This window comes from Heteronotia binoei, chromosome 1, assembly GCF_032191835.1.
Source record: "Heteronotia binoei isolate CCM8104 ecotype False Entrance Well chromosome 1, APGP_CSIRO_Hbin_v1, whole genome shotgun sequence".
NCBI classification, from domain to species: domain Eukaryota; kingdom Metazoa; phylum Chordata; class Lepidosauria; order Squamata; family Gekkonidae; genus Heteronotia; species Heteronotia binoei.
The window spans coordinates 168,469,630-168,490,264 of NC_083223.1; the positions used below are offsets into that span (position 1 = coordinate 168,469,630).

Here is a 20,635-nt window from a genome sequence, read left to right on the forward strand (position 1 = left end):
TATGTGATTATATATTAGAGTTGCCAACTGTGGATTAGGAAATTCCTAGAGATTTGGCAGTAGAGTTTGAGGAGGGAAGGGTTTGGGAACCTTACTGTAGTAAAATGCTACACTCCAAGGCAGCCATTTTCTCCAGGAGAATTGATCTCCATCATCTATAGATCAGTTGTAATTTCAGGAGATCTCCAGAAGGCTGGCAACCCTTTTTTTAAAAAAAAGTGCGTGTGCATGTGGAGAGAATGCCACTCTCTATGAGTGGAGAGAATGCCAATAACTGCCAGACTACTTTGGATTTCGAAAGCTATTGCTTTTGAAGGGGCAGCCCCTGAATAATTAATTAATACCCGCAATAATAATAATATTTGTCATACTGAATAAAAATATGCTTTGTCTTTAAACTAAGGGGCCTGTTGACTACTGCCCAGCGGGTGTGAGTTCCAGCTGTAAGATTAGATAAGGGAACAGCCTCCTACAGGCGACTTGCTGTATATAATAAAGGGGGCCATGTCATGGAAATTTACTAGAAGTTTTGTGAAGGCGAGATCTTTGAAATCAGATAAGCTTGCACCAGCCTACTTGATTGCTTGAAAACTGTATGCACACAGGGAAATGTAACGCATGGGGCCCATGGCCGACTGGGTTCTGCTTATGGTACCATAAAGTAAACCTCGCTTCAAACCAGTAAGTCTGTGCGGATCTCATTATTTCTCTGCTTCACTTTTCCCACAGGTTTCATAATCTTTTAAATTCTTCACTAGAGCCTTTTAAAACTACCTCAACCTGCCCCATAGCTTTAACACTGAAAGACTACAAATAAACCATAAAGTAAACCTCGCTTCAAACCAGTAAGTCTGTGCGGATCTCATTATTTCTCTGCTTCACTTTTCCCACAGGTTTCATAATCTTTTAAATTCTTCACTAGAGCCTTTTAAAACTACCTCAACCTGCCCCATAGCTTTAACACTGAAAGACTACAAATAAACCAGTGTGTACGGCACTAGGCCATGCTTAATAGGCCACTTCTACCTGAAATGACTGTAAACAGACCCCTGCCTTGCCCTAAAGAATCTCTAAACCCCTCTCTGACTCAAATAACTTGTTAAACAGCTCTTCCCTCCTCTGCTCCTTCCCTTCCATGGGCCAAGATTGGCTGTTGCTGGCTTTATTTCTCAAACTAACAGGATACAAAGGGGACTGGTAGACTTACTGTAACTGTACTGCCCTAGTGAATATCCTTGACTGCTTGCCTATCCTTCATTGGCTAGCCAACACAAACATTCAAGAAGCACACAATCTAGTAGAATTTTCTTGACAGCTGACAAACAACATAGTACTTATTTTATGAAATGGGATATGAGAACTCTGTGATCAAATTCTGTATGCATTCAAAATTTGTAGGAGAAGCTAACTGAAGTTGTATGTCATCATTTTCATCACTTACCATTTTATCTAGGTGTTCAATGGATCTATAAATCTCTCCTTGAGACTCATCATAGTAACTGTATCTGAACCGCTGGCCTTAAAGACAAAAGTTGTGACAAATAAATAATGAAACTTCTAACTGGTGGCAAAGATGAATAAAGAGCAGTTAAGCAGATGGCAAAACAATTTTGAAACAATTTCTTAATCTTCATTCTTTACATCGTAATGGAGTAATTCAAAATGAGAAACAAGCAACTGAATTTGCTACCAGTTTCATAGAAATATAGCAAGATCTTACTAGTTATTTTTATAGGGCCTTTTCACACTTACCGGTGGAAACCAGAAGGGAGTCGGTATTGTGCCGCCTTGCAGTAACCTGAGACAGGGATGGGAGTTTTCAGACACGTTTTTTTTTTCCCCGGTAGGGTTTCGTGATTGAAGCAAGCCATTTCACACTGTTGCGCTTTTATCTCGGTTCCACCAGCACCAGCCGTTTTTGCCTGCTGGCTCGCAATCTCCAGCTTATTTTTTTTTTTTGGAACGTCGGGCAAAGATCGCTATAGCACTATAGCGACGTATCACAACAGCACCACCATAGAGATGGCTAGGCTCCATTGAGATAAGTTACCAGGTTTCAGCGGCGGCGATCTCTGGCATCTTAATGGAACCCAGGCATCCTTATGGTGATGCTGTTGTGATACGTCGCTATAGCGATCTTAGCCCGACGTTCCAAAAAAAAAAAAAAGCTGGAGATCGCGCACCGGTGGGAGAAAAAGGGCACGAAAACTGCTCCCGAATTAGATACTGGACATTTCACACAGCGCCCCATACTGATTTCAACCCGGAAGGAGGGGTTGAAAACTGGAAGAAGCTGCTCTTTGTTAGTAACACCTCAGGCATGCCTCACTACCGGGACAGCCGCGGGACTGTGTGAAAAGGTGACAGTATTCAGGTAGCAGCCAGTTACTGAGTCGGGTCTGTCTGAAATGCCAGCAGAAACCCGTTACTGTTCAGTAACTGACCAGCTTCCATACCGGAATACATAGGCTGTGTGAAAAAGTTCATAGTAAAATCTAGAATATAAACTCTTGCTCAGAGATTTGTCCTTTGTTGTTATTCTGAAAACCATCATATGCACTTGGCACAGTACAAATAATACTGAAAATACCAAATATGAAGGGTACTCTTTTTTTCTTGGCTAACCACTAACACTACACAATCATCACTTCTTGTAAGAAATGCAGTGCTCGTCAGCAGTTAACTGAAACATCTTCACTAAGAACATAGGGAACTTTACAATGATATAGACACTGCCTCCACCCCTACACACAAAACCTGGTTGGCATCTGCATGTATCATTGCTGGCCTTGCAATTCTAACCTAACAAGAGAGTAGCAAGCACAACCAACAATCTCTGTAAATACAGATTTGCTATGCAAAATTTGGAAACTTTTATGATCCCTTGCCTCCCATAAATAACTGAAGAAAAAGTTCTTGCTTCTGTTTGCAAAACGTTTTACCTTTTATTTTCTAAAACTGCCAAATTGAATTTCAGCTTTCTGTAGCATGTGTGGGTTTGTCAAACCATATTTCAGCTTAAAGTGGCCTATTTTAAATATGTGCATACAGCCAGCTCTTTATGGCCAATAACTTACCCCAATGGCAGAAGTCTGAGGAAACCACAAAAAGATTACAAGGATCTGCTAAATATTTGCTGAAGAGTTTTCCAAATTCCTGTTCTTTCGTCTCACTCAGTGCCCCGACCAATACAGGAACGATGGTAAACTCATCCTTATGGCTTAAAGAAAAAACAAAACACCTATATTTTTAAAGGTCCAAGACATGACCCTGTCACAAGCAGCAAACTTTACCTGTAAAAAACTTATTTGCATTGTTCTGCTATTTAAAATTTAATTCAGTTATTCAAACTTCTGTATTAAAGCTAGGGCCAGCAACCCAGAAGGTCTTCTCAGTTTAACTGACAAGGTTCACTGTATGTGTTAAGGTTTGCTGGAAAGATCTTTTCCTGCTAGACTTAAATGTGAATGGATAGTTTCTGTCCAAACTGATATCCAGATTAATTTTCTAATGCTTGACTTGAATTACTTTCCTATGCATAGTTATTCCTTGTGACTGGCTTTCTTACTGCTTTCTCTTATTGGTTAAAAGAACATATTCAGCCAATCCAGTTTCAATATACTTCAGATGCCTATGCTTGCCTCTCTTGTTATAAGAATGCCAGACACAAAAATTACACAATACTTTTGTTATGTCTGGGATCTGCCCTGGAGGGTATGACTCCTTTCACTGTCCCAGACCCCAGGTGCTCCACAAGCCTCAGAAGGGGGTGGGGGAGAAGAGGCTTGCCCTTTTCCTCTTCCTTCTGCCTGAGTGATTCCATTTTTACTGTTCAGTCCTCAAGGCTTCCTTCCTTCCTGGCTTGCCAATCAAAGCTCCCTTTTAACTAACCACCATCTTGCCAAAACTACCCCAGTCCCTCTGTTAAATCTCTGCAGCTGCTGCTGAAGGGGTCATTGGAGCTGACAGCTACCTTCCAAGGAGATACACCTGCCACCGGGTCCTGCTGGCCCTAGCTCCACCTAGAACTCTGCCTCCTCAGCCCACTCTCAGTGGATGAGAGTCCATCCTGCTACACGAGGAGACCTGTTAGGAGAAGCCAAGGAAGGGTGAGTCTCAGACCTCACTCCCAGGAAGGAGCCACCAGGACTGACAGATCCCAGGGTTGTTTCTTTGGCTCAGGGCCCTCTAAGCCCCATGAACCTCAGCCAGCCCTCCCCAAGCCTCTAGCTGTGGTGGGAGTCATGAATGGGGCTGTCTGCCTTCTGGAAGCTATCATGGTACTACTGCTCACTCTGCCTGCACCCCTAAGGTCTTCTCTTTCTCTCCAGCCATTTCCAACATTCTCCATGGGCTTCACACTCCCCCAGCCCTGCCCAGTGTGGGCAGCTCACCCAAGGTAGGACTGGTTGCCCAGGTTTTGAAAAGGTCTGCAAGGCTTCCTATTCAGTGGTGCCTGGGATGAGCTATGGAGAGGTTCTGGGGATGGCTTTGAACCTGGCCCTAGACAAGCTTTTACTAGGACCAATCAAAATGTTGTGTCAAAATTCTTTGATGGCTGGTTACAATGGATATGCCTGGAGCACAACTTCCAGTTTCTGTAACCTGAAGACACAGTGCTGAGGCAATCTCAGAAATTATCTGAGATCAAGGAGTATACCTCTAAGAACATAGCAACCTGAATTTTTGCTTGGCATTAAGCAACATAAAAATACTCCCCCTGCCCTATTTTCACAAATCTTGCTATTTTATGAGTTTTCTATCTTTCACATAAAGCTGCCTTCCACTGAGTCAGATGTTTGGCCTATCAAGGTGCCTATTTTGACCAGCAACAGCTCTCTAGCATGTCAGGTCTTTCACATCACCTACTACCTAAATCCTTCCCCCTCCTTACTGCAGATGCTGGAGGTTGAATCTGGGATGTTCTGCTTGCAACAGTCCATCTATGCCATATAAGTTTGATTTGGCTTTTATACTATCTTACTTTTAGACCGTAAGTCATATCAAGACCATACAGTTTTTGTCTTAGTATCAAAAGCAGATACTCTGAGAGTAGCAACTTCAAGACTGTACTTTAGAAAAGTGTTGTGCACCATTACACAAGTTCCTTCAGGGTATTTCAGTCACTGAATAAGTGCAGCTTTATGGTTAGGGTAAAGAACAGAATGTTTTGCACAGAAGACTGAGATCCAGTTATTCTCTCAACATCTCCATTTAATACCACCACACTGCTCTTTGTTTTGTAGTTCTCATTCACATATAAATATGAGTGAGAAAATATGAAAAGATTCTAAATCCTACAGCTGTTATTAAGTTATGCAAACTAGGATAGTGCTTCATTGATTTTTGCCAGTCTTCTCAAGTTGGATAGAAAAAGCAGCAGGAGATACAGGACAATAAATATAAGAATACTAACAGCTAAAAAGCAGGAGAATCATGTATGCAAAGGGATGTTATGCCTGGGATATTATACAGCTTTTCAAAAGTCAGAGTACCTTTCCATGGCTTTAGCAGTATAAGGCAAATGCATTTCAATACTGTGTTCATCTTCATCTGTTTGCAGAGACATGCGTTCAAACATTCCTGTCTTCCATAGATCTGCATAAACTGAAAAGCTGGGCATATTAGTTTTAATAATAAGCTGTAAATGCAAACAGAAGCAACAACTGAGTTAGAAGCTCTCACTTACATTATAAACTTTAGGTTAGATGCATTCTAATTTGAAACAAGGACAAACTATGACAAATCTGAAACTACTGTCACAACAGAATGTATTAAGAGACAACAACTGCCCTAGTCTATCTGGATGAATGCCAACGTTGTGCATTGAAATATATAGTGGCTTCAGAGTAACATTAGAATTTATAAGGTTATTTAAGATCATGTTATTAATAAAACTGTTGGCTTCCACAAAATACTCCTACTATCATACTGGTCATGAATTAAACTCCAAATTTTGGAAACTTTTTACAAAGGCAAAATAATTGTTTTTATATAAAATTTAATAGCAAACCTCTTAAAACTGCAGCAAAATTTAAGGCCTCTTGTCATTATTTAGCAACCCTAAATGGTGAAATGTTATTTATTAGTGAACAGCATGTTTGTCAGTTACAGATAGTTTGTATAAGCATAAAATTACAACAAACTTTTAGCCCCTCCTGTTCTACTAGAAAGGAGAATATAATTCTGTCTTAATGGCCAGTTACACCAGAATTCTATCTACCACAAGGTTATTTGTGGCACAAGGTTTTCTGACAGATTGTAACAATTGGTTGATTTAGGCAGGGCTTTTTTTGTAGCAGGAACTTTGCAAATTAGGTCAAACATCCACAATACTCCAAGAGTTTACAGTAGGCCCTGTAAACTCTTGAAGGATTAGCTACATCAGGGTGTGCGTGGCCTAATATGAAAAGGAGTTCCTGCTACAAAAAAAGCCCTGGATTTAGGGAAGTAACTTAGATATGATGCAGTGTCATCTAACCCATGCATACCCTATGCTACTACATTATATTTTAAGCAGCCATCTTCAAGAGTCTGTTCAATTCAATACACAAAATTCCCTTCCATTAAAAAATTAAGTTCCAGGCATCAAAATAATTTTTCCAGAAAAAATAAAATTATAAAACTTTCTGGGAAGTTTTCCAATACCCTAACTAGAATGTAATCAGGTTTAACATGTTTATTTTGACTTCTATTTAATAAACCACTTTTTAACCCCATGTTAATTCTATACCTTTGTAGGAAAGCTTATACTCTGCAATACACCAGTTGAATATGATGAAAGGTGACAGAAGAGTTACCAGAGGAACTCTAAACAATGATTTTGCTTAACTAACAATCAAGCTTAACAGTGCCTTCAGTGACATATCCTATTTTGAGCAACTGGTAGAAAATTTAATATTACCATAATTTTCACAGGCAAGTTAAGATTCAAAGTAAGAAGAATAATTAAGATTCAAAGTGAGAAGAATAATGAATATCAAAAGCTATGATTGCACCTGTACAATAAGAGTTGTGTACTATATTATACAGTTACCCTTTTGATCAATTCGCAGATCATATAGTGGGGTTCTATATATATCCACACTAGAAAGTGCACATCGGGAAAGGGGCACATGATGGGAGGGCCCAAGAATGAAGATTCTCCGTCTATAATGATAACAGAAGAGATGCAGAATTAGTAATAAGCCATCTACTTCATAGAAAACTACCATTCAATGTTCTCTTTGACAGCTTCCATGTTTCCATTATTTTGCAGAATGTTCAAAACAGATTATTTCAAGCAGGCTTTCTTTTAGAAGGTGCAGAGCTGTGGTGTAAAGGTTCAGTTTAGGAGAGGATTTTTATTAGGGAGTCTTCCCTGCACTGATTGGTTACCATAATGGATATTAATGGATATCAAGTTACACTGATAGTTCTGTTGCCTTAGATATGCTTGTATGGGTAGTTTGGGTTTTTCTCCCTGTTCTACAATCCTAGCTCAGTTACACTTTTGCCTTACTAGGAATCTCTGCCGTTAGATCCAAATGTTATATCTTGTAAAATGCTTAATGATATACTGAATTTTTAAAAAATCATATTTGTCATCTGCCTTAGGTCCCAGTGAGAAAGGCAAACTAATAATAAATAAATAAATGGCAATAAATATAGAGATTCATGGTTCTACGATTATGAATATTCACATTTTGATATTCAGGTAAAATTTATTTTCCAATTATTGATACATTTGAACAAAAGAGTTCATAGGTAAAGGAATAGGATAGAATCTGGGTGGCCTGCCCTTGATGCATTCTTTCCTACTTTCCAAGGTGTCTTTACAGCAATACTGCACAAGAGATGCTGAATCACAAAGTGTGTTTGTGTGTGTGGTTCCACAAAGGGCGTTGCAATTCTAAGCATGTTAGTGCAAACAAAGGAGCAGCACTGATGTGACAGAATCCCTCCACCCACTTAAGAACTGTTTCGTACAGATACTGTTTTTTAGATGCCTATGATCAGGTATCCACACAATGTGGCACCCTGCTGGCACCAGGAATGCAAGATTGGCAGAGTATGTGTGTGTGTGAAAATCAAGCAGTATTTATGTTGCCACTATGACTTAATAAAGCATTAGCCCACACTTATGTTTCCTGCAAAACGACCCTTGGCACTTACCGTGAGGGGTCCTTCTCCTAAGAGGACAGGAGGACATCTTGGGTGTTTCCCACCGTCCAATCAGGGAGGCAGGAATCTTAAAAAACTTCCCCTTCCTGTGGATGTGGGAACCACCCTCCTTCCAGTTCGGGTGACTCCGAGAAGCAGTAAAGAACTCTTGCAACCATCGCTGCTATGAAAAAAGGTGAGCTAACTGGTGGTCGGTACAAAAACTTGGCATGAGCCTCCCAAACCGACTGAAATAAACTCGTATAGAAACTGAGAAAAAACATGTAAACTACAGGTAGCCTGTGTTAAAGAGTAATCAACAGCTGTAGGTGAGACTACAGGAGAAGAAGTTAGATCCAGATACATAGATGCTGCCCAGGGTAGGACGATAGAAGAAGGGGAGGGCAAGATGTCCTCCTGTCCTCTTAGGAGAAGGACCCCTCACGGTAAGTGCCAAGGGTCGTTCTCCCTAAGAGGCGGAGGACATCTTGGGTGCTCCCATAGCAGTATGTCATACAGGGTGGGATCGTCCTACTCAGGCAGCACGTGTTGCAGGATTCGTCTGCCAAAGTTGCGTCCGCCGACACATATGCGTTCAACTTATAGTGTCGGATGAAAGTGGAGATAGATGCCCACGTAGCTGCCTTGCACACCTCCTCTATGGAGGCATTCCTGTTGAAGGCAGCATTGGTGGCCGCACTCCTGGTTGAGTGTGCAGTGATCCCTGGTGGTACTTGAAGGTTTAACGCCTTATACGCCTCCGATATACACTGCTTGATGGCGTAGCTAATTGCTGATTTGGACATCTTCTGTCCCAGTCTAGGAGCCGCTATATTAATGAACATGAAGTCTAATTTTCGGATAGATTCAGTTTTGTAAGATAGACCTTAATTGCTCTTCGCACGTCTAAGGTATGCCATGTGCGCTCCTTGGGATGCTTGGGATCCGGACAGAAGGATGGTAAGTTGATCTCTTGACTCTGATGGAATCTAGAAGAGAGCTTCGGTTGGAAGGTAGGGTCCGGATAGAGGACCACCTTGTCCTTGTGGAACACACACACAGTTCCCTCTTAACCGATAAGGCCCCGATCTCTGAAACTCTTCTGGCCGATGTTATTGCCACCAGAAAGATGGTCTTCATACGCATGAACTTTAGGAATACAGAACTTAAGGGCTCGAAAGGAGGACCTGTTAGGGCCGAGAGTACCAGGTTCAATCTCCAGGTAGGAAACCGATGTACTTGTGGTGGAGAACTCATGGAGGCTCCTCTAAGGAAGCGTCGAATATGGGGGTGAGATGAGAGGTCCACGCCGTCCACCTGCTGGAGAACTGAGGATAAGGCTGCCACCTGACGTTTGAGGGTAGCTGGCTTCAATCCAGAATGGAGACCGTCCTGAAGGAACTGTAGGATCTTGGGGACAGAAGGATGCAACGGGTCCACGGCTTTTCTCCGACACCATCTGTGGAAGGCTTTCCAGGACATGTCGTAGATCCGCGTTGTGGAGCTTTTTCTGGATGCTAGGATGGTGATCGTCACGTCACTTGCATAACCAAGATCTAGGAGAGAGCGCCGTTCAACCTCCAAGCGGTCAACCTCAGCCAGTCTGTATGAGGATGCCACACCGGGCCCTGTAACAGCATGTCTGGACAGATTGGTAAGTGAAGCGGCTCCGCTACTGACATCTGTTGGATTGATGAGAACCAGTGACGTCGCGGCCACCAGGAAGCAACCAGAATGACGTCGGCCCTTAGCAGCCTGATCCTTCTGAGCAACCTCGGAATGATCGGGATTGGGGGAAAGGCGTATAGAAGGCCTTGCGGCCAGGGAGAAGTTAATGCGTCCGTGGCCTCCGCTTGGTAGTGGTAGTACCTCGTGTAGAATCGAGGAAGCTGGTGGTTCTGAGAAGACGCAAAGAGGTCCAACACCGGCGGGCCGAAGCGTTAAGAAAAGCTTCTTGTTGGGAGACCACTCTCCCGATTGAATGCTCTCCCGGCTGAGCCAGTCCGCCTTGATATTGCAAGTCCCCTTGATATGCTCCGCCCTTATGGACTTTAGATGTCTCTCCGCCCATTCGAACAGTTTCACGGCCTCCTTGCGAAGGGAAGTCGACCTGGACCCCCCTTGATTGTTTAAATAGGCCTTGGCAGCGATATTGTCCGTTCGCACGGAGTTCCAGAAGGTTGATGGGAAGACTCGCCTCCTCGGGTGTCCACTGGCCCTGGGTAGGTATCTCGTTGAGGGTCGCCCCCCAACCTGAAAGTCTGGCGTCCGAAAGGAGCTGTATTTCCTTCTCTACGAGGAACGTTCTCCCCTGACGCAGGTTGTGGTCCTTCGTCCACCACAGGAGACTCTCCTTGACCTTCTTGGGAACAGACAACGACATAGGGCGCTTCTCCATGATCTGGATCTGATAAGGGCGCAAAAACATCTGAAGTTGTCTGGTGTGAAAAGCGACCCCATTGAAGCGCCTCCAGATTTGAGACTAGAAGACCCATAAGTCGTGCCAGGGTCTGGAGAGATGACAATGGTTTCCGCACTAACTGGAGCACCAATGCCTTGGTCCTCAGTATCTTGTCTTCTGGGAGGAAAACAGAATTCATCCTTGTGTCGATGACCATACCCAGATGTTGTAGCCTCTGGGACGGTTGTAAATGACTCTTGGGAATGTTGATTATGAACCCGTGTTGTTGAAGACAGGATATGGTGTGTATAACGTCCTGCTCCGCACTCTCCCTCGACGAGGATCTTATCAGCAGGTCGTCGAGGAAGGGGTGCACATGTATCCCTCTCTGTCTGAGGATTGCAATCAGGTTCACCAACACCTTGGTGAACACCCGTGGTGCCATCGCCAGGCCGAAGGGTAAGGCTCTGAATTGGTAGTGAGTCCCATTCACGCAAAAAACGAAGAAACTTGCGATGTGCTGGGAGGATTGGAATGTGCAGATATGCCTCTGTTAGGCCCAGAGAAGACATGTAGTCCTGATGGTACAGGGACTCCGTTATAGATTTGATGGACTCCATCCTGAAGTGATGGAGGTTGATATGTCTGTTTAAAAAATTTCAGGTCTAGAATCGCTCTCCAGCCCCCGTTTTTCTTGGGCACCGTGAAGAAGATGGAATAGACGCCTTGACCTCTCTGCAATGGAGGAACAGGTTCTATCGTTGCAATTTGCAGCAAATGTTGAATTGCTTTGAGGGTGATGCTTTTTTGTTCTGGGTTTGAGCGAAGAGGAGACACCAAGTAACGAACAGGAGGTGCCCTTTTGAATTCTATGGGGTAACCCCATGAAACAATTTCCAACGTCCAAGCATCGACCCTCGAGGCTGCCCACGCCTGCTGGAAGTGTAGTAGACGGCCCCCCACTGGAATAGAATTCCAGTCATGCTTTGTTGGGCTTGGGGCCCTTCTCAAATTTGTCGGACCTATCGGGCTGATTCCTCTGGAATCGTGAATTGGAGAAGCCCTTTTGGAAACTCTGTTTGGACTGTCCCCAGGTTGTTCTTCTGAAGTCCTGTTTTGGTTTGGAGAAGCTGGAGGAGGCACGAAAGGAACCAGACCCGAAGCTTCTCTTATCGGAGCGGCGCAGATACTTGGGCATGGCCTTTTTCTTATCCCGTGTTTCCACCAGGATCTTATCCAGGGTGTCTCCAAATAGCTTTTCTCCCTGGAATGGGTATGCTGACACGATGGACTTTGAGTGCACGTCTGCCGGCCAAGCCCGGAGCCATAACCCCCGCCTTGCTACAGTGCTTGATGCCATTGCTCTAGCGGAGAAAGTGAGGGCATCCAATGAGGCATCCGCTGAAAATTCGGAGGCCCTAAGGAGTCTGCTGGTACCTTCCAGGACCCGTTTATCCACGTCCGGCAGTAGCTGAGTAAGCCGTCTTATCCAGACGATCGCTGCTCTGGAAACTATAGAGGTGGCCGCAGCTGCCTTGATGGCCAGAGCCGTAGCTTCGTGGCTCCTCTTCAAGGCCAAGTCTATCTTTTTGTCCCAGTTGTCTCGCACCGAGCCATGGCCATCCTCAGCTAACAGACTGTAAGGCTGTTAGGCTAACAGACTGTAAGGCTGCGATTGGTGCATCCACCAATGGTACTTGCAGCATATCGTTAGCAAAGGCAGGTAATTCATAGAGCTTCTTGATAGAATTGGGTACCTGTCTGTTGGTACTAAGTTTGGCCCACTCAGATTTCAACTGACGCTCAAAGAACTCAGGGAAGGGAAAAACCTTTTCAGAGGATCTGAATCTGGGGAAAAACTCCGTATTTCCCTTGGGTTTGTTTCTGGGGTTGGCTAGTGGGTGGGGAGACTCCTGCTCCTCGGGTGATGCTTGTAAGTCTAGAGCAGACAGCACCTTGGCTAAAAGAGGTTGGAACTCTTCTGCCTTGAAAAAACCGTGATGAGGGTTCCAGAACTGCAACGTCCTCTATCTCCTCATCAGATAAGAATTCGCCCTCCTCCCGATCTCCCCCATAGGAATCATGAGAGTGGGTCTCAGAAATGGATCTTTCGCTCTCCATCTGGTCACAGAGCAGAGGTTTCTTTGAAGCCCTATGGTGGCTGGAGCTACCTCTGGACCTCTTTGGAGAAGGTGATCTGGAGGGGGAACTGGACCTGGGGGACCTGGGTCTCCTATGGCCAGATGCCCTGACTGCTGCCCCCACCGTCTGCTTTATTGATTCAAGAAACTCAGTAAAAAAGGAGGGCCCCATAAAGGGTACGTTACCCAAGCCCGACTGGGGCTGGCAGGTCTGCGTGGCTTCCAGCGCAGGTTGGATCACATCTGCAACTGAGTCTCCCGCCAGGAGGTTGGCATCGGGACGTTCTTGCGTCTGGAAGCTGCATGGCTGAGGTCTGTCCCCGTTTCGCGCCTTTTTGCGCTCCCCAAGATGGCCGCTGCCAGTGGGGAAGAGCCCTGACGAGGAAGCCTCCTCCGTGGCTGGGGAAGACCAGCGCCGCCTGCGTTCGCCTTTGGGTTTTCTCGCCCCTACAGGGCACGTTGCCGGTAGCCGAGGCAAGCTTAGAAGACATGCCGGCTCCGGAGGCGGGCCTCTCGGTTCCGCGCCAGGCGTCAAGAACCAGGTCGTCGTCCATGAACGCGTCTCTTGACCGACGCGTCATTTTCCCTCTCCTCTGCGGCTTGAATGCTGTGCGCTCGGCCGCGGCTTGAGTTTAAACAGCCGCGCCGCTTCTGAAGCGCTGAAGAAAGTGGGGGGGGAAAGGAGGCAGAGAAGCTGAGAGGGACTGAAGGACGGATTGAGAAGGCAGAAAAAGATCTGAGGTAGAATATCAGGAGATGAACAACAAGGTAGGAACTGAGGGGAAAGAAAAAGTATCTTTTTTTTTTTTTTAAAGAGATAGGCAAGTAATGAGAAAGGGTAGGAACCTAGCCTAAACGCTGCTACTCCCTGTCGAGGCAGGAAATAAACTGGAAGGAGGGTGGTTCCCACATCCACAGGAAGGGGAAGTTTTTTAAGATTCCTGCCTCCCTGATTGGACGGTGGGAAACACCCAAGATGTCCTCCGCCTCTTAGGGAGAACATACTGTTCCCTCAGATATGCAATTCAAACCTGTCCCTCTCTCCCAACAGACTGTATGACAGCAGCAAGTTACTTCAATAATGTTTGCCACTGCTGATCTGACACACACCTGAGAAACCCAGCTTGTCTTTTATTTAAAATAATATCCTGCAACCACGGAGGCAGGATCAAGAACCAATTTCTATCTTACTTAGTATAATAATCTTCTAATGTTAACTTACGTGATTGAAGGATCCACTTGTTTATAAGCATGAGCTGCACAAGACCCACAGTATGTGTAACCTGCATGTCTATTTAAAAAAAGAGGATTTTACTTAAAATTAACTTTTACATCATTAATATAACAAAAACTGCCAAGATACTGATGGTCTGTATAGAGAAGAACTGTTACAAATGTACTAACAATCATACATTTGACAGACCCTTGAAACACACATACGTAGATGTAAGCACCACATTCAACTGGTTCACTGATAACACCATCATGGAGCAGCTTGCTTCCTTACCTGTCCACATGTTCATAACTTTCTCAAGTTACATTTGTAAGCCAAATAAAAAGACCTGCTTTTTACTATTATTTTACTTACTATAAAAGGAAATAATAAGCACCTCCCCTTCAGCAACAGTGTTGAAGCTTGAAATGAAGATATTCACACATTCAGAGTGTGACAATAAATGTAGGAACTACATTCCTTAGTGGAAGTTGTCAGTGACAATACTACCAAACAGCCACAAACAATACTATATGGTAACAAGTGGGCACTCGCAATACTTGCAAAGATGGAATCCTGATACTCCTGTGGGGGAGTATTCTTCCCTTCATTGCTGGTGATTCCCCCAATGGTAGGAGATTTGTTGAAGGAAGGGATCCTGGTATGGTTCCTGAGCCTGGCATCCTCCTTCTCTGCTGCTGGGTCTGGCACAGTGGTCAGGAATATTCTACCACCATGAGCTGGGGAGATCCCCACTAGTGTCAAGTCTGGTGCAGCTCCCAGGTTGCTGCACCTTTGCTGGCCTGCTGTGTCTGTGATGCTAGGCCTAGCGCAGTTTCCAAGCTGCTGTGCCACCAATGCTGGACCTAGCATAGTTCCCAGGCTGCCATGCCACTGGAGATAAGGGAGAGGGGGTTTAAATTTGGGGGGGGGGGATTTAACTTAAGGGGGAATGCCCTACCTGTGAGCTTTTTGAAGTCAGATTTTTCTGCAAACCTAGGGGTTTCCCCAAGTCTGTAGAAAAATCTCTTAGACCTCATGTGGCCCCAAACTACAGATTTAGATATCTGCAGATGGGGGCCACATGTTGCTAACAGTATATAGATATCACTTCTCAAAAGAAAAAGATTTTTAAAAATGGCATTAGAACATCATTAGGGCAGTGAACAGGAGAAAATAAAGAGAAGACATAGATTAACAACACTTTGGGACTTCCCTGAATACATCAATTTCAAACCAGAAATGGCTGAGCATGAACCTTTGAGCAACATTTTAAAACACTTTTTTAAAAAATGAAACTTACGGTGCAATAATGGCTCTAGCAGGTCTTTTTGTAGATTGTACTTGAGAAAGCCAACCTTCTAGCTGCGCACTCAGCTGAGGTCCTACAAAGAGAGATGTCTGAACATGACAACAGCAAACAATCAGTATATCTAATAGTCGATATGACCCCATCTGCAGATACTTAGATCTATGGATAAGGGCCACACTGAAGGGAGATCTTTCTAATAAACTTGTCCCACCAAGGTTTGCAGAAAAATCCCAAACAATAAGAGTTTAAAACAAAAGACGACAGTTGTCTGGCAGACAAATGCCTCCAATCTAACACTCTGGGTGAGCAGGGCAGGAGAACCAGGAGCCTTCATTACCAACCACCATCCAAAACCCACACTGCCTACTTTCACAGCTGTCTTGGATGGAAGGTGGGTGAGAAGGATTGGAAGCTTCTGGCACCTACCTCAACCTGCTGCCATGGCAGCAAAGAACCCAAATCCCTTTCTGCCACTGCCTTGGTAGGTGGCTGAAAAGAAATGGGATCTTTCATCTCCCATGTCCCCACTTTGCCACTGCCTCATTATTGGCATGGTTCCTGAGCCTGGCATCCTCCTCCTCTGCTGCTGGGTCTGAGCCCACTGAGTAGAGGAGTGGACAGAAGGAGAAAGCCAACATTGCTTCTGGTAGTCTTATGGGGCAGGGAGAAAAAGAAACAGAGAAGGACTGGGGGGGGGGGGGAGAAAGTGACTGAAAAGGGGTGTGTAGCAGAAGAAAGAGTGACAGAAGGGGTGGTGGAAAGGGGAGAAAGCAAAGGCAGAGGGAATGAGATGGCCCCTGCCTACAGCTTTCTTGTGGATCTTGCTCTGCTCCATGTCATTTTAACACTCCCTTACAAAGCATGACATTTAAGCAACCTTAAAAACAAATATTTTAACACAAACAGGTTTAATCGCTCACTGACAATCAAGATAGAAAAACTATATTAAAGTAAAAAAATAGTAGGGCTATTGACAACCTGCTACTAGTTTGAGTACTGCCTTATTTTTATTACTTGTAGTAGGATCTTAACTACTTAAATAAGAAAGAAAGCACATGATCTGTTAAGGGCAAAAGAATTTTAAAAAGGGATAAAATGTTGGAATAAAATGTGGAAAACACTATTATCCATTATTGTTTAAGGCAGACTGAAGCAATCCTTACTTAAGGGCCAGAGTGTTATGATTCTCAAATTATTGTGCTTCTCACTAATTCCTCCCCTCTGCACATTTTGATTGCCCCCTTTCATTGAATGACAAACATCTGATACAAATATGATAGAAACCAATATTCCAACCATTCATTCACTGCTTCCTGTCAGTAGGCGGGGTCATTGTTATAAACACAGTTGCGGTAAGCCCAAATAAACCACACCTGACCAGTTGCAAACTGTATTTTGGAGCTAACCATGATTAACAAACACAGCAGTGCAGATATACTAATACTACCCCAAATGGCAAGTGCTGGGAGTATTGTCATGCAAGTGGAATAAGCAAGTGGAATAAGCAAGCCTGTGGAGCATTCCCAGTCTCTTAACAATGCTTAAGAAATTGAAAGGTGCAGTTGCAGTGCTGATCAGCCAGTGTGAGAATAGCAGCAGCTTCTGGCTGCTCTACAAGAAATATGACTTTTCCTCTACTGCAACCAGGACCAATTCCTGTTTGCTGGCCGACCCATCTACAGCTGAGCAAGTTCAATTGCTCACTGTGACAAAAATCAGAGGTCTACATTTAAGCAGAACCCTCTCTGATCTAATCATCCTTTTTCATTGTGCTCAGTGCATCTAGCTGGTGCCAAGGGCTACTGCTGCCAGAAACAAATTCAGAAGAGGATTGCTTCATTAGCATACCAGTTTAAGTTCTATAAATGTCTGTTTAAGCAAACTGTCCTACAAGGATAATCTGAAGCACTGTAAAGAAGCATCTGGCCCTAAGGCATCACTCAATATTAACTAATAAGGGTAAATGTGTTAATGACCTGTAAGTGACTAACAGTTGCTTGAAAAGTTACACAGAGAGAAAGCTCCTGAACAGAAGGTACCAAGCTATTTGCTGTTTTGTATTTTTGAAAATCATTTAGCATGCCAAGTGCACCAGCATCCATTTGATTGCCAGTCCTCATTTCTTAGCCAAAGTTTCCTTTTTCCACTGCTGTCACAATTTTTCATCCTGGCTCCTACAATAAGTGAGCAGTTTGTTATTCTACCCCTCCCAAGTAGCTGTAAAAGGCAAAAGAGAGAATTGCCTCCTATGTGATATCTGATGCAAGAAGATTTTTTACACCCAAGGCCATCTAGGAGATAAAGCAAAATGGGAGAGCAGCTATTACACAACTGCATCTCTGCCACCCCCCTCCCACATCATGATAATGAAGCACAGTCAGGGCATCCAGAACTTTTGAGTTTATTTTAGAGGCAGACACAGATAGACCATGAGAGTGTGAACTACAAGAGTGTGAACTGTATTTTAAATAGCAGATTACTCAAATTCACACACACTTTCATTGATATATTAAATACACATAGCAAGCTTATTTACAACAGCATTTTCATGCCCTCAAACCCATATTAGAATGGGATAGTAAAAAAACCCACATCTTCAAGACTGCTTGGAAATTTCATTTTAAGCAATGCCACTAACGCATCCATGTAAAAAGGATGTTTTCTCAGCATCAGCAGAAAGCACTCTCTGTCATGTCATTCAAGCTCAGTAGGTACCATTAAAGTTTGTTTTACAACATCACATATTATACATGTTTATTGGAAAAATTAACTGATCTAGAGAGTTCTTTAATCTTACTATGAGGATTCAAGCCCCAATATCCTACTGCTTACTTCAGTACAAAAAAATTAAAGACCTGTATTTTAAGATAGAATAGGGTTTGGAAAATGTATAATCAGGCTACTAAAGCAAACCTCAGTACAATTACTATATTGCACAACTAGTCTCCTTTTCAAGATATCCTACTGACACTTGATTTACAAGTAAATCACAAAACAGGGTTCCCCCTCTCCCAGTGGATTATGAAGATCCATTTGAAGCAGCATATGGGAAGTATTAAATAGAGGAAAATAATTTGATGAAGTTATCCTGTTCATGTTCTTTCCAGGAAAAATTGGGAATTCTTTTAAATTAGCGCATCAGAGTACTTATGCCTTATGGTATATACCAATGAAATTACAGAATTGTCAAATCAAGAGAACAGTCTGATCTCCAACTGTCATAAAAGATTGCCATGAGTTCACCTTTCCTTCCATAACTATGATTATGATGTGTCATCACATCGGCTTCAGGACTAATAAATGCTCACTTGGACTCTATGGCAATATAACCCACTGAAGTCTCTCCCCTTCGCAAACCCTGCCCTCATCAGGCTCCACCCACAAAATCTCCAGGTATCTTCCAGCCTGGAGCTGGCAATCCTAAAATAACTAGAACTGTGGAAAAGTAGGACAGTAATGTTGGGGTTTATTTTCAAAGTTGCTCATACATGCTTTCAACTTCACTTTTAAGAGCAACCACATTGACAAAACTTAAGCAACATGATTCACCAGATAAAGAAAAGTCATATCTGGACAATGATCTAACACAGAATGAGATCAGGAAATGTCCCAAGCGCATTATATGATACCTGTCTGCATTCTAAAGATCTAGTAGAAGGCCAATAGTTAAAACCTCAAATATATAAGAATACATGTATCTATTTTGAGAATTAAAAAACATACAAGGGCCCAATGAAAGCCTTGTTAAAAAGTACAAATGACACACACACAATGACCAATTATTGTGACCTAACATGTTTCAGCTCAATAAGGCCTTCTTCAGAGGCCATGAGGTACAAATAGGCACATGTTACAACATATTCCCCTCCCAAAGGTAAAGTTAAAACATGTTTTCAAGAACTTTGTTTCATGTTAGACTTCTGTGAATTCCAGGTAGGGAAATCTACTATATTGTAGCAAAACAAAAATCTACTGATACCCTAAAGATTAACAAGATACTCCAGTATGAACTTTCATGAGTCGGAGCTCCTTTCCTCAGATACAATGAAAATAAAGAAAATAATTTTCCTCATTATTACCCAGAAAATTACAGAAAGAGGAGAGGGAGCAAGGAGAGCCCCAATAGGTGCTTTAATTGAGCCTCTGTTCTGGAACTGAACAAGCAGTTCAATTCCAAGACACACATCATCACACCTGATTTATAACACTTGTCCCCTCTTTGCCCACTTCATCTCTTCCCCCTCTTCTGTAATTTTTATGTAATAATGAGGAATATACGGTAATTTTCTTTATTTCCAGGTCTGACTCACAAAACCCCATATTAGAATAAATGTTGTTAGCAGTGTTCCCTCTAAGCTGAGTTAGTGTGAGCTAGCTCATAGATTTTTAGCCTCCAACTCACACATTTTTGTCTTAGCTCAGGAAGGATGACCCCAGGGCACACTAATTTATGCAGTAGCTCACAACTTTAATGCCAGTAGCTCACAAAGAAGAATTTTTGCTCACAAGACTGCAGCTTAGAGAGGACATTGGTTGTTTGTCTTTAAGATGCCACGGTTTTGTGTTGCATTATGAGAAGCCAAGCAAATCTTTCCTTACATATTTGATATCTTGATTTTTTTTGGAGAGGGGGCAGGGGGCAGGAACAGTACAGTGTACAAACATTTCAGTGGTGCAATGTTACTGAAAATTGAAAGAAGAACTTCAGGACACATCTTCAGTTTTTAAAATTATCATGTAATCTAAGAATACATTTGGCTGAAACTGAAGCACTGTAAGAGCTAGTACCCAAATGATTGCCCAAAATGCAAATTACTGAACAAAACTTGTGTTTTCACATCACTTTTTGCAGTTCAGCAGTTAATAAATATTTGCCTCAGCAAAATGGGCTGGCATACACAAGCTCTCTTTTAACTGCTAAGCTCACACCAGGTTTTTCTGTACAGTAAGCAGGAGACCCAAGCAGCAGACCCCAGCAAACCTGTCTAGCCAGCCTGTTTAGTTCCCTTTGTCCTGCTGCCAACTCCTGAGAGCAAGGAATGTGTTTGTTCTGCAATGCATCTAGCAAATTTGGACAGTGTACAAGACAGAACACCAAACTAGTTTAAAACATGTTATAATTACCCCACCTATTAAAAATTAAGATTATGACTAGCTAGACAACTTTTCAACCAGCCTCCTCTGCACGAGGTTTTTAACTTATGACAACCCATCAGTTTCAAGAGCAGGGCTGAAAGAACTACTTTCCTTCTTCTATTCCCTTAGCTCCATCAATTGTCACCCCTTATCCTGCCAGTGCCCCTCCTCAAGCTGGGTTCAAAGGCCAACATGAAATAGGTGAAGTACTCTGTATGCTTTGTAGAAGTGTTAGGCCTCCGTCAGTTTTATTTATTTTGTCTTCTGATTTTCAGTCAGGTAATCCTTTT

General features: G+C 43.2%; 2 protein-coding genes across 4 annotated transcripts in view; both read right to left on the minus strand.

Moving 5' to 3' along the window:
- QPCT (glutaminyl-peptide cyclotransferase) overlaps positions 1-20,635 on the minus strand; it is a 440,295-nt gene that overhangs the window by 243,216 nt on the left and 176,444 nt on the right. The window lies entirely within an intron of this gene.
- The window catches only part of MEMO1 (mediator of cell motility 1), a 42,361-nt gene that overhangs the window by 8,131 nt on the left and 13,595 nt on the right, over positions 1-20,635 (minus strand). For all 3 annotated transcript variants that reach the window (XR_009555670.1, XM_060243894.1, XM_060243884.1), the window contains exons 2-7: positions 15,201-15,282; positions 13,907-13,975; positions 7,037-7,149; positions 5,496-5,607; positions 3,078-3,220; positions 1,442-1,518 (exon numbers count right to left, since the gene is read on the minus strand). Coding sequence is in view for 2 of the 3 variants with exons in the window: in XM_060243894.1 (XP_060099877.1) it covers positions 1,442-1,518; positions 3,078-3,220; positions 5,496-5,607; positions 7,037-7,149; positions 13,907-13,975; positions 15,201-15,282 (596 nt within the window). In the remaining variant the exon portion in view is untranslated. The remainder of the gene's footprint in view (positions 1-1,441; positions 1,519-3,077; positions 3,221-5,495; positions 5,608-7,036; positions 7,150-13,906; positions 13,976-15,200; positions 15,283-20,635) is intronic.